The sequence below is a fragment of the Zootoca vivipara genome, chromosome 15, assembly GCF_963506605.1.
Source record: "Zootoca vivipara chromosome 15, rZooViv1.1, whole genome shotgun sequence".
Lineage (NCBI taxonomy): Eukaryota > Metazoa > Chordata > Lepidosauria > Squamata > Lacertidae > Zootoca > Zootoca vivipara.
The window spans coordinates 3,973,883-3,988,461 of NC_083290.1; the positions used below are offsets into that span (position 1 = coordinate 3,973,883).

The 14,579-nt window shown below is 47.3% G+C and overlaps 1 protein-coding gene across 1 annotated transcript in view; it reads right to left on the bottom strand.

Annotated features, from left to right (window-relative positions):
- The window catches only part of TEX14 (testis expressed 14, intercellular bridge forming factor), a 52,289-nt gene that overhangs the window by 7,213 nt on the left and 30,497 nt on the right, over window positions 1–14,579 (bottom strand). The window contains exons 16-22 of the mRNA XM_060268575.1: window positions 13,149–13,433; window positions 12,136–12,236; window positions 10,635–10,757; window positions 8,922–9,049; window positions 7,722–7,883; window positions 3,495–3,616; window positions 1,765–1,958 (exon numbers count right to left, since the gene is read on the bottom strand). Coding sequence (XP_060124558.1) covers window positions 1,765–1,958; window positions 3,495–3,616; window positions 7,722–7,883; window positions 8,922–9,049; window positions 10,635–10,757; window positions 12,136–12,236; window positions 13,149–13,433 — 1,115 coding nt within the window. The remainder of the gene's footprint in view (window positions 1–1,764; window positions 1,959–3,494; window positions 3,617–7,721; window positions 7,884–8,921; window positions 9,050–10,634; window positions 10,758–12,135; window positions 12,237–13,148; window positions 13,434–14,579) is intronic.

Sequence of the window (14,579 nt, forward strand, 5' to 3'; positions counted from 1 at the left end):
GCTGTGCTAAAACAAAGACCAAACTCTTAAGAGCAAGGCTGGTGCTGAGGTTTGGAGAGCTTGGGTGCTTACTAGGGGTCCCCCTTAGGACTAGAAAATGGCCCACACCAACCAGCAGGAAGTGGATTTCCCATTCCCTTGCTCCAATTATAGTTTCACATCACACCTGCTTTTCAGTTCAAGTCGGAGCATTTCTAAGATCGGCTTGAGGATGGGTGAAGAATGGGCAGAAGCTTGCTCATTTTCAGTTTGTATCTCCCCACCCTTTTAGATTTCTTGACGTGTGACGCACATAACACACATTGATGAAACTGCAGCACACACACAAAAAGGAATCTTGATGGGGTAACTGCATTATTGTAGTTGGATTCTTTCTGCAGTTGCCTGGGTAGGAGGGAAACAGGATTTTTACTCTGAACTCTGTGTAAGCCCTGGCTGACTCAACAACGAGTTTGACTTATCTGATTAGTCACATGAGTCAGCAGGTTCCCAGCTACTATAAAATTATGTTTTATGGCAGCAACGGTTATTGCTGTTTTTGCCACTGGGCAAAGTGAGAGAATGCAATTTGTGTGGAAAATCCTATTTGCATCCTCAGGAAATGTACATTATTTGTGCGTTAAAACAAAAAAAGGGATATAATCTATAACATTAGGTTCTGTTTGTAGTGAAGGACACATCAACAAGAAAGCAGCTGCTCTGGCTGAAGAACTTCCTTCAGCCACTGATGGATGGAGGAAATGAGCTACATTCCAAGAAGGAGTTTGCTGTCAAAACTCTCCCCAAAGACAGACCTGCAGCCCGTGTTTTGTCTTGTATTATATGTTACAGTTATTTTCTTACCTGTGGTGTTGATTCTTTCTCTCTCTCTCTTCTCATATTGAGATATATATATATATATATCCAAGGATAACATAGCATATTTTCATACTTTGGGTCTTCTTGTTCTCTATATACTCATTCAGGGAACCTCATAAGAACAGCTTGCTGGATCAGGCCAATAGCCCGCCTAGTCCAGCCCCCTTCTCTCATAGTGGCTAACCCAAAGCCTTTAATGAGAAATCCGCAAGCAGGACCAAAGCACAAGAGCCCTCTGCGCTCCTCTGGCTTCCAACAACTACAGTAGTATTTGGAAGCATCGCTGCTTCCAAACGTGGAGGCAGAGCATAGCCATCCAGGCTAGTAACCATCTAGAGCCCTCTCTTCCTCCATGAATTTGTCTAATTCTCATTTAAAGCCATCCAAGTTGGTGGCTAACCCTGCCTCTTGTCCTGTGGGAGGGAGTTCCACAGTTTAACTACGCACTGCATGAAGAAAGATTTTCTTTCCTCTGTCCTGGATCTTCCAATATTCGGCTTTGTAGGGGCTCCACAAGTTCTAGTGTTATAAGGGAGAAACACTTTTCTGCCTGGCATGCAGTTATATAATTATGTTAACTGCATTCATTGTTGGCTGCACTTTGTGCAGGTCTAGACCATCAGCTGACCTAGCTCAGTGCTGCCTGCACTGACTGGCAGCCGTGGCTTTCCAGGCTTTCAGGGGAGAGGATGATTCCCAGCCCCCCAAAGATGCTTAGGACTGAACTTGGGACCTTGTGCATGCAGAGCAGATGCTCCACCACTGAGTGACAGAGTCCTGAAGCACACATTCAAAAGATCTGCGGTTGCAAACAATTTCTCTCTTGTAACTTGTTCTTATGTGTTTGGGAGGAGGGAAGCCCACGTGCCCTGCAGATGCCCAAGGTCTGACCACAATTCAACTCACCGTTTTGGAGACTGTGGCGGATGACTCCTGGGGGGTGGGGGGCAACTCTACAATCTTCCCTTGAGCACAAGCCGTGGCAAAGGTGCTGAATCCCAACAGGGAGGCCTCCTGACTCCCCCAGCCTGTTGTGTCTATTGTCACGCAGTAATCCTTGTACTTCGTGACAGTGGAGGAAAACCTGGGTGGCGCTTGTGCTGAAAAGACATGGCAAAACACAATGAGAGGGGGAGCCCTGTAAGAACACCTCCCCTTTTTTGCCTCACAGCAAAAAGTCACAAAAGGCGACCTTTTTCAGCCCAAGGGCCACATTCCCCCATGGGAATGCCAAAGGTGCCAAAGGTGGGTGTGGCCAAAGGCAGAAACTGGGCACTTTTGTCCAGTTGCTTATGTTCCAGCCATTGACAACTCAGAGGTTTTTCTAGGCACATGTACACAAAAGTCCTGCTATCCAAACATAATTTGTTCTGAGGAAATGGTCAGTCAGGCGAACGTTAGCATAACAAGTCAGCACTTTCCACTGACTCCTATGGGAACATTTCTAATGTGTTCCCGACAGCAGAATTTTGACCCCAGGATGATGGAAAAAACCAGGGGGACAATGTGGAACGAAACCTCTAAAGCAGGCATCCCCAAACTTCGGCCCTCCAGATGTTTTGGACTACAATTCCCATCTTCCCTGACCACTGGTCCTGTTAGCTAGGGATCATGGGAGTTGTAGGCCAAAACATCTGGAGGGCCGCAGTTTGGGGATGCCTGCTCTAAAGCCATATTATCAAGTTAAATCCCAAATGAAGCCCCAGTCAGCACAGCCAAAGATCAGGAATGATACGAGTTGTAGTACAAAAAAATATCTAGAGGGCTGGAGTTTACTCACCCCTATTCTAAGTGATTTAACAGCACTGCTGAACCCCAGGATCAGGGCTTCCCAAACTCCAGATGGCTAAGGCACCTACCTATATAAAATATCCACTCCCCTCTTTAACACACCCACCCACACCAAAGGTTTAGCTTTTAAAGCACGCAACAGCAAGGTCTAGTTGCATTCAGAGAAATCCAGTTCCTGTTCCTGCTTGAGTCTATGTTTCAGCTACATCTCCTTACCTGAAACAGTGGGAGGCAACAACAGTGACTCATGCAGGGAAACACCAGGCAGCCTCCCCCCTCCATTACTGCAAAAAGCAAGTAATTCCACTGCGTCTCAGCAGCAGAAGCAACTGAACATGTTCCAAAGTAGCCTGCAGAGGCAGATTGTCCACAGCAGCCAATCAATTTTTTATTACCATCTCTATACTGCTTAATATATATATGAACAGCTCATGCAGAGGTGCTTCAAGGCTTACAGAAGCTCTTGATTACTGTCATATCTCATGTTACATTTGCTTCATGTTACGTTTTTTCAGGTTGCGTCCCGTGGCGACCTGGAAGTACTGGAAAGGGTTACTTCTGGGTTTCGCAGCTCGCGCATGTGCAGTAGCGCTAAATCACGCTTCACGCATGTGCACAAGCACCAAATCGCATTGCGCACCTGCGCATATACGGCGCTTCAGGTTGCGGGCTTTTCACATTGTGAAAGGGCCCCCGGAATGGATCCCGTTCTCAACCAGAGGTACCACAGTATTGAATTCTGTTTCTTGCAGCACAATGGCAGTCCTCTCAATCAGTGCAGGGGCTGGGGATTAGTGTCTGAGATTGACAGCCAAGGCCCACCTCCTCCATCCCTCACCTCTTACCTGGGCTAAGTGGAGTGCTGGCATCCATGGGTGAGTGACTGCTTCTGGGAGTTTCGTATGGCGTTGCCTTAAACGTGTCCTCACAGATGATGCTGGACAAGTCCTGAATATCGATGAGTGACCTAAACAAGGCAGAGGCAAGAGGTAGATGATTAGCCATAACCATGCTGGGAATGAATAGGTCATCAGATGACAACTCTGGGGCCAGAATTTGGGCCCTGTGAGGGGCGCAGCCTCTCCAAGAATTGTCTTAGGAACAACCAGGAGTTGCTTTGTACTGAGCCAGGGGCAGAGAACCTGGTTTGCAAGCAGAAGGTCCCAAGTTCAATCCCCGGTGTCTCTGAACAGGGCTGGGAACATCCCTAGTCTGAAACCCTGGAGAGCTGCTGCCAGTCAGTGCAGACAGTACTGGGCTGGATGGACTAAAGATCTGACTCAGCATAAGCTGTAGTTCTGTAGTAGAGCATTTGCTGCATTCTTTAAACATTTCTGTTACTGGTAAGAGACTGCTTTCTCTTTGTACTGCTTATCTACGGCCAAGCGGGGAAGAAGCCGAGCCCCCAAAGCCTGACAGAAACCTTGGGGCGGTGCTGCTGGTCAGTGTGGGTAATACTGAGCTAGACAGACCAATGGCCTAACTCGGTATCAGGCACCTCCCTCTGCTCCTAATCCTTGTCTTCTGCCACAGACCCCAGTGAAAACCACCCCTTCTCACGCCATACCGTTACTCGCCCAGGGAGGCAACATTGTGATACACCACCAGCTAGCTAAGCATCGTGATATACTGATATCGCAATATCTAAAATAAGGATGGAGCTATGTAGAGGCACTAGCTGGCTTAATGGTTTTTCCCACAGAGTGATTTTTGCATAGCGTGTCACATACACACACCCAGATTCGTGATATATCACCACGTTAAAAATTAGAAAACAAGTATCATGATATGGACTTCAAACTGGCTTTGGATGATGTATCAATTTATCACCCAGCCCTAGTTGCCACAGGTGCAAATTACAACTTTAGGAGGAAGGATTTAGGATTTCCCCTGGATCTGCAACGTTAGATGGGGAGGCGGGAGGGGTGGTGGTGGTAAGCCCCTTCCTCATGGCGGTTATTTATACAATTATAATTTTAAAACCCAGCACATATGAAATGCATGTTTGCATTTTTAGTGTTACTGACTAGTTTGGTTCCAAGCCTGGTTGTACATCCCACTGAGGGACGTACAGTACCTCTGGTCGCTTATTCTGCTGGCATCCACTGCCTATTGCTCTCTCTCTCTCTCTCTCACTCACACACACACACACACACACACACACACACGGCAAGTAGAAGATTGCCATGCATTCCAAGATCCAAGTCATTTGTTAAAGTCTACAATTACAACCACTCGATGCCTACCAGGTACTCCACTGATATCCCCCTTGACAAAACCATTGTCAACAAGGATGTCTTTAGGGACCCTGCGCTGAAGTGTAAAGCCCAGAGAGAGGCCAAAGTGAAATTTGAGGAAAGATACGAGACAGGCAAGAACAAGTGGTTTCTTCCAGAAGCTCAGGCTCTGAGTGGCATGTATTTGCACCAATAAATATTTTTGAAAAGCCAAAAACAACAACAACCACCCAGCGACGTGGAATTTCTGTGTTAAAAGCAGAAAGCACATTGGGAAGGGAAGGATAAACACCAGCTCCGATGCAACATCGTATAATCTCTGGCAAACCATTTGGAACTAACGCTTAACAAACTTAACAACAACAATCTTTATTACGGTCCATAGACCCATCAATTCGTTACCAAGCGATACACAGCTGAGACACCCCGCTCTCAAACCACTCAGACATCTTACTCAAATTCAGAATAGGAAACATTAGTTCTTGTGACCGATAAAAACTTTGCCACTGCTAGTGTTCTGGCATTTGACCGGTCTTCCAATAGGAACCTAATATAGAAATCCTCTGATTTTCCTGGGAGCAAGGCTAGCAGGGGTGAAATGACTTCAGCCCTAGCTTGCTCAAACTTCCCACAGTGCAGCACAATGTGTTTTATAGAATCTACATCATGGGTGCACGAGCACAGTCTTTCCTGGTAGGGTACTCCTCTCATCCTGCCCTCCAGCACTGCAGAGGGGAAAACATTCAGTCTTGCTTTTGTGAACAGCCTTCGGTAGTTTGGCACTATCAAGTTTTGAATATAGGCTGCTGGCTTAAAGACATGCCCATATTGTACTCCTACTGCCAATGGACTGCAGATCGCAAGTGATTGATGTCGTAGATCGCTGTGTGAATTATCCCAAAGTCTTTGCTTTAAGGTCTTTAGGGCACCTTCATATCCCAGGCAATAGAGTTGGGTGGGTGACAAGACCTAAAGCAGTGGCTTTTCTCGCCATGGTTTTCTGCCATTGGCTGATGTATTCCTCATTGTTCAGGTATTTATACAGTCCCTCCCCAAGTTCAAATACTGCAATCTTGAGCCAATGTTTTAGTGCAGCCCACCATGCCTTTGTTGAAATTGGGCATTCACCCGTTTCTAGCAGGAGTATGGAATTTCGAACACAATTGGGCACCTGAAGCAAGGATCAAATAAATTGTGCTTGGAAGCAATCTAGCTTAGGCAGGTCCCCATTCTGCCAGACGTTTGCTGCGTACAGGATTTGGGGGACAGTTTTTGCATTGAATACTTTTAGAGCTGCTGGTACATACTTGCCGCCCTTAGTATGGAAGAATCGAAGTATGGCTAGTTTTGTAATCTCCGCCTTTTGAAGGGAGGTTTGCCCGTGGTACTTCCATGATCTTGTATGGTGGAATGTTAATCCTAAATAGCTGAAATGTTTAATCTGTTCAAGTTCATGGCCATCCAGCGACCAGTTTAACCGGGAAAAGCTTCTTTCAAATACTAGGATTTTTGATTTTTCATAATTTATTGTTAAGCCATTTCCAAGACAATAATCAGAAAATTTCATCAACAGGTGTTTCAAACCCGGTCTGGTGCGTGAAATTATGGCCGCGTCATCAGCATAAAGCAGCAAGGGGGTCCTTCTTATACCTATTTTTGGAAGGTGACCATCTGCGTCCATTAGGCACTCTTCTAGATCATTTAGGAATAAGCAAAACAATGTTGGGGCCAGGACACAACCCTGTCGAACCCCCCTACTCATTTCGATATTATTTGATAGCTGTCCCTGCTGACCGCATCGGACCTGCAGTTTGGTTCCGTTATATAGGGCTTTTATAAGAAAGAGGAGACGTTTGTCCTGTATTATCTGATCTAATTCGGTCCACAAATGGGATCTGGGGACAGAATCGAATGCTGACTTCAGGTCCATAAATGCCACAAAGAGCTTGCCCTGAAGCGGCCTGGTATATTTTTCGGCTAGGAAAGACAGCATTAGACAGTGGTCTGTGGTTGAGTGATTCTCTCAATAGGCTGCCTGGGCTTCAGATAGGATGTTATATTCATTAAGAAAGGTTGTCAGTTTATTACTTAGGAAGCAGGCATACAACTTCCCAATTACTGATAGCAGACAAACTTAACTTAACTCAACTCAAGTGCACTTTGTGCAAGGAGGTGACAGGTCTTCGGAAAGCAATTATTGCACAAGATTCAAGCCGCGATTCCTGGATTGCAGGAAGCTGGACTAGATGTCCTTTGGAGGTCCCTGCCAACTCCACAATGCTATGATAGGAAGTGGGTAAAAGGAAAGGACATGGTGTTTGGGTGGCATTAAAGAAAGTAAAGCTCCTCATGATTCTAGATCTCATGGTGGCAGGAAACATTTATTTGCCTTAGAATTTAATTACACAACATGTCCAGTAGTTTTCACAGTGCACCTGCACCTAAAATTAGAAATAAAAACTTGGAGAAACAAACCCACGGTCCACTGGATCCAGGCTTCAGCTTCTTTAAGCTTATGTTGTTTCAGTGGAGGCATGTGTTAATTACTATGCTCAGCTTTCTCCCTCTCCACCCCCCCCCCTCTAATTGCAACTCCTTCATTAGGCAAAACCCGAGAAGTGGCAACAACAGCGTAAAAAGCTAAATTTTGTCGGGGGCTTATAAAGATGATTGCAAATGTTTTCACTTGCTAGAGAGTGCATAGAGATCTCCATTTACATAACATGCACACCTGGCAACTCGCTTGGGGCACTGAACTGGTGGGATTAATAACGAAAAAAGCATACAACCTAATTTATGTCTGAAGTGGCAGCCCGGCAGACGGACGCTTCCTACCTGGCTGCAGGTGTAAACAAATCCTCCCCTGGCGCCTTGCTATGGAGATGTTTCGCCTCTGCGCTGCAGTGGGGAAATAGTTTTCTTCCTAAACACAAATAACAAAAAGTGCTAGTTTGGGGGCGGGGGTTGTAAGGGGGGGAAGGGTGCTGGGGGGGGGGGCTGAGAGAACGACATAAGCAACTGAAAAGGAAATCATGGCTTTCAGCAGTTGGCAAAGATAAATGTGTTTTTAAAGAGATCTTTCTTTTCCTCTCGCTCCTTTTAATAAGCACATCCCGAGCTCCTGGGGGTGCTGAAATATTTACAGATCCTCAGTGAATAGTAACCCAATGTTGGAGCAGATGTACAAAGCTACCTCTCCCCCCCCCCCCCCCCCGGCTCCAGGGTGGAAGATTGGGGGAGTGATCTGATTCAATCCCCCAGCCGGCTCTTGTAAGTCAAATGCACAGGGCTGCTGAATCAGCAATGGGTTGTCATGGATGCTGATAGAGATAATAAGATTTTCTAACAGTGGCGCTACAGGGGTAAGAAGCCCGGCGGAATACAGAAGACAGCGCTCCCCGCTCCCGGCTTGCTTCAGCTTCTCGGTGTGTATGTATGTGCAATAGAGATCAAAGAACCTCAAGCATAATCCTGCCTGATAAACAGGACCGATAAAAGGAATGACTTCGTCATGCAGCGCAGAGTTCCAACTCTGGTATACTTGCTCCCAAAGGAGGGAAGAGGCTATCAATGGCTACCAGCCATGATGGCTGTGCTCTGCCTCAACGGTCAGCGGCAGCAATGCTTCTGGACACCAGTTGCTGTAAACCGCAGGAGTAGAGATTGCCACTGCGCCCAAGTCTGGCTTGCCTGCTTCCCAGGGGTATCTGGCTGGGCAGGGTGAGAACAGTATGCTGGACTCAGGCCCAATCTTATGTTTCTAAGAACCAGCATGCAAGGAACCTTAAGGAGACATTTTTCCTTCCGACGCTTGAGAGCTGGGAAGGCGGGGAATCAGTGCCCCTGGATAGCAACCCCCTGACCACTGTTGGTGCTGCATCTGGGGGCTGAGGGGAAATGGTGTCCCAACAATATTTGCAAGGATCAAAAAGGTTCCCCATCCCTGCTTTAAGAAGAAAAAGACAGCCATGCTGACAGATGGCAAAGACACACTACAAACTTGTAAAAAATAAAATAAAAGTAATAAAAATCAACTTGCGTTCCTCTGCCTCTGTGGGGCATTCTTTCCTCCCACAGATTTCTTGGAATGTCTCCAAGTCGTCTTCCTGACTGCAAATATCTTGGGTGATTTCCAGGTCTTCTTCTTCAACAGCAGTTGAGTTCTAAAGAGAACAACGAGAAGGAAAGATTTGGTTTCTAGAGGGGAAGCTTTGGAAACGGAGAGCCAAATCTCTAAACCGCTGGGAATTAAGGAGCTGGCCCAACAAAAACCACTTAGGAGATCCAGAGTTGAACACTAGGAAAGGTGTCAGGGAGAGTCTGCCTCAGAACATCAATGGAAAGAGTGTTGCAGTTGAGCACAGGTCCTGCTTGCCACTGCGACTGCGAGAGCAGGAAGCTGGACCAGGTGGGTCCCCCTTTGGCCTGATCCAGCTTGCAGGTCTCTTCTGATGTTCCTAAGGGTGCCCTGGTGGAAACAACTAATTGTTTTAATCGCTCATTTCTGTACCTTTTCATGTCAGATTAAATTCTTACTCAGTTGAAAGGATTCTCAATGGCTACTACCAACAATGTCTCTGTTTCGCCTCCACTGTCGGAGGCAGTAAATGCCTCTGAATTTCAACAGCTTCTGGGAATCACAAGTGGGGGGAGTGCTGCTGCTGCTGCTGCTGCTGCTGCACTCCAATTCTGCTCCTGGGCCACTGGAAAAACAGGGCATTTGACTGCACGGGCTTCCTTTGGCTGATCCAGCAGGGTGGTTCTTAAGAGCAGGTCTGAAGCTCCCATCACCTTCCCTGATCTTTTGGCCAGGCTGGCTAGAGCTGGCGGGAGTTTGAGAGCCCAACAGCGCCAGAAAGGCCACAGACTCCCCAGTTCTGTCCTAAACAACTGAGACATATCATAGAATCGTAGTTGGCTAGGACCCCAGGGGCCGTCTACTCCAACCCCCTGCAATGCAGGAATCTCAGCTAAAGCATCCATGACAAGAGGGCCATTCAACCTCTGCTTAAAAGCCTCCAAGGAAGGACAACCTCACGAGGGAGTCCGTTCTACTGTCAAATGGCTCTTACTGCCAGAAAGTTCTCCCTGATGTTTAGTAAAGGGTGATGCACAGTGCAGGGAAAGTTGATAAGGATAGCTTTTTCTTCCCCGCTCTCATTAATACAAAAACTTTGGGGACTTTCAGTAAAGATGAAATGTTGGGAGACTCAAGGACAAAACAAAGGACTTCGTCACACAGTGCATGGTTAAACTATGGAAGGCTTCCCAGAAGTTGGAAGGCTTTAAAAGAGGATTAGACACATCCACAAGGGCTTTGCTCCACCTCCACTGAATGCCAGTTTCTGGGAATGACAGGTGGGCATATTGCTCTAGCTCTCATGCTCAGCTTGTGCATTTCCCATGAGGGCATCTGTTTGGCCACTGTGAGAACAGGGTGCTGGGCTAGATGGGGCCTTGGCCTGATCCACCCCCACGGGGCTCTTGTGTTCATTGACACCACACTGCCCCCCCCCTTGACTTCACCTGCCATCAGCGGTGGCAGCGCACAACCAAACTTGATATCATTGGCTGCCATGAGGACCTTTTGAGGTGCGGGAACTGCCAGCCCACCCCGTCAGAAGGCTTGAGGAGCACTGGACAACAAGGCCATCACTAGCAACAACCCTTCAGCTCCAGGGTTTTGTGACCAGGAAGCCCAGGGCTCTGCAGGCGGACGTTCCCACACGATGCCTCCCTTCCTCTTACCTCTGGTTCTGCATTCTCAGGAGGAACTGAGGAGCAGAAGAAGAACTCTGGTTCAGGAGTGAGGAACTCTTCTGATACATCAAGGGAGGAAGACACCGAGGGGCCCAGTTCCTCCAAGTGCCCCTAAAAAGAAGAAGTAAAACGTGAAGATTAGAAACCTACCATCTGGGAAAGGGGCTGTGGTTCAGTGGTTATAGAATCTGCTGTGCACATGGAAGGCACCATGTTTGAATTCCAGCCTCTCCAGGTAGGGCTGGGAGAAACTCCCTGTCTGAAACCCAAGAGAGGTGCCGCTGCCAATCAGCTAAATGGGTCAATGATCCGACTCTGCGTAAGGCAGCTTCCTATTGTCCCACTGATAAAGGGATACAGCTATTTCTATTTACAACATATCATCATCATCATCATCATCATCATGTGCTATTTTTCTAGAAAAAGAGTTGCCACAACTCACTAGGAACACCTCCCTTGTTCTCTTGGAATGGCAATGGCACCCACCTGAGAGGTGCCAGAACTGAGATCTTGTGAGTTTCGGCTGGAAAAAAAGCCCTGATTATTATTATTAATGACACTTATATACCACCTTTTTTCTTCCATGGATCTCAACGTGGTTTAAATGGTTCTCGTCCTCCCCATTTCATCCTCACAACAACCCTGTGAGGTCGGTGAGGCTAAGAGATGGTGACTGACTCCAAGGTAACAGCCAGGGAGCTTCATGGCTGAGTGGGGATTCGAACCTTGCTCTCCTGGGTCCTGGTCCAACACTCTAATTATTACACCGCACTGGCTTTTCATACTGCCTTTTATCGTATTAGATTTCAGGATTAGATTAAAAGCACTGCAAAACACAGACACCTGCATTCCCTCAGTGTTTGGACCCACCCGCCACTGGGATGCAGCCCCTGGAAGGTTGCCCCCAAGAGAATGTGGCCCTCAGACCTAAAATGTTTCCCCACCACTGATGTACAACTACATGCACAGCTCCCCCAATCTTCAGTTTCCACAGCCCAAGCACTTCAAGCTTTTATCTGACAAATTGTAAATGCAGACAGATAGCCGAGAGGACTGAAGCTGGCTTCCTGCCAGGACGTAACAAGGAGAGCTTGAGGGAAATTCCTAAGAGGGGTCAGGGGAACCCTTCAAAGTAACTGTCTGGGCGGAGAAGCAGGGCGAGTGCTTTAATCTGGACCAGTGTTCTCTATGCTGACTGGCAGCAGTTCTCTGGGGATTCAGGCGGAGGACATCCCTAGCCCTGCCTGGAGAGGCCCACTGGGGATTCAACATGGGACCTTCTGCATGCCAAGCAGATGCTCTTCCACTGAGCCAAGGCCCACCCACCCCTCCCCACCCATGGGATGCTTCTTCAGCTTAACGTGCAACTGCTCCTGGCCTATAGGCTTCATCATATGGCAACTACCGGTAATCAATTCATTAAATAGCAATACAGATCTTTGATTTGGGATGGGGGGAAACCAGACATTGCACAGGGTTAAGTGCCTACCCGGCAAAGGTCCTCGGCGGCGACAGAAAGCGAAGCGCTCTTTCGAGAGGCCGCGCCACACTCCGTTAGCACCTCATTTGCTGGGAATTGGATGCTTCTGCCTAATAATAAATTATAACTCCATGTGAAACGCAAGAAGAAAAAATGGAGAGAGGGGGGAAATTAGCATGCAAAGAATTAATGGCATCCCTGGAATGGCTTGGCCAGCTGACAGAATATAAAAGTGAATAAATCAGCTAACAGCAATAGGAGCTGTCGGGGCCCCGTGAAAATAATGGCAATTAAATGTCTATTCCATAAAGACAAGAACATCAGTCTTTACAGGGCGGGCAAAAAACCCCGCCAGTAAATCATTTGCTTTGTAAGGGTGCCTAATAATTCACTTATTTTTAAGTTTTGAAAGGTTACAACATTTAGGGCTTTTTAGTTTTAGGAAAGAAATGAGAATGAAGGGGGACGTGATAAGAGGTGCATAAGATTATCCATGGCTGGGGGGAGAAAGTGACCAGGGAGTGGCTAGGAGCTGCTGTGTAAAGCAACTGCACCGCCTGCTGGCAGCTGGAGAAACAGCAGCATAAAAAGGCGCTTCAATAAACTTCAGCGTCGTACAATTAGCACACATTTTGCCCAGAGAAAACTCTTGAAGTAGTTCTGTCGCTGAAGCTAACTAGGCCCTGCCACTTAAAAGCTGCCTGGATTGAAAACCACAGGTAAGATGCTTGCAGTCTCTGGAAGAAGCAGACAGGTTTATAAGTGTAACAAATATAAATCTAGGACATCCAGTTTTAAGTTCTGTCTCCTTCACTCCAAAATATCACTGTAAGCATCAGAGCTAATATTTGGTTTAAAAAACAGGGGCCACCAATAGCATCTCTACAAAACATTTGGAATAATTTTGACATGCACATAAGCCTCTGAAAAATTACAGAAATATCCCACCCCACCTGCTCCAAATCAGTAGCTTTCCATGGGATAGTTAACTGCAGGGAAGGAGCCTTTTTGCTCAGCCCTACCGTCAGTCCTTTCGGGTACCACAAATCTTTTCAACGCAACCTCTGGGTCATTTTCTTCACTGTGGTCATAGAACAAACAGTGGTCCCCGATTCCGCTGTCAGCCCGCAGCCTCCCCTCCTCGGTGTTCCACTGGTGGAACCGGAGTCTCTCCTTGCTGCTGGTGCTCCGAAAGGCGTCCTTGATGCTCTCCCCCTCGCTCTCTGATGTCCATTCACCAAGAGGATACTGGGGCGGAAGGCCAAGTTGCCCGGAAGCCGCTTGCCTTGCCATCTGCTTCACTTCCGCTGGGGAGGACAAGGCGGGGTTAGGGGGGAGCCCACTGTGATTTGCTTTTTCCATTTTCAGGAGGACTTCGTAGGAGGAGATAGGGGAAACTGTAGAGCATGCGTTTGGCACACACTGGTGCCCTAGGCTCAAATGATCAGCAAGGTGGGGCAGGCTCACGTCTCCAAGATAAAAGATGATTGTGTCATTTGATGTGTCTTGGAATGGGGGTGGTGGGTTGGCTGGGAAGGGGGAGTTGGGGAAGGCGATAGCCTTCAACACTCTTGCTTTAAAATGAACTGCTTATGGTCAAGGTCACATAAACTGTTTATAGAACAGTTAAGTCAAAAAATACAAATCTCTATAAATTTTACTAAATAAATAGTAGCATTATTATGTTTTAAAGCTATTGTGCTATGAATTATTTTAATGGTCTGCTTTCCATGAACAGCTTTCAGCACACAATGTACTTGCAGAAAAGTGCAGGTTGACAAATGGACCAGATTATGACTATGACTAGATATGCCCCGTGGAGAGTGATTTAAAGTGCTCTCCCTACTCTCGGTTTCTCTCCTGCTGATGTGTTCCTCCCACTGAGGCTTACTACCAGCTCAGGAGGAGAGAAAAGGATTCTGTGTCCCTAAGTGCAGCGAGCAGGAGAGCAGTGCTCCAGTTATGGGGGAGAGGAAGGGAAGCCCTTAATATCCAGGGGTGAAGGAAGCTTTCCCCCACCCCACAAGCCTGAGTTATGTTCTGGTTCTTGGCTTTATTATCCCGTTCTTTGTTTGATGCTGCCATCCAGTGGCCAATGCAACAACAGAAAAGGAAGGAGATCTCATAAGGACTCCTTGAAATGCATTCATACCTCCAAAGTCACCCAGGGTGGTGGTTTCTGGCAAGCACTACCTCACCTTCTGATTGTAAAATGCATTTGGGGACATAACTAGACATTAACTGCACTGGTCCTTGGGTGGGCATGGGCATGCTGTAAGCACCCAGAAAGCGGGCCTTCAGCCTTGTTCCTCCAAGCTAGACTCTGGCACTTGCACTAAGCCAGTGCTGAAGCAACTTATCCCTCTGCACTCAACAACAGAGTTGCTGTCCATGGTCCTGAATCTATTGCTCCTGAATGCCTGTTACTGTCCATGGTCCCGGCCTCCCTCCAG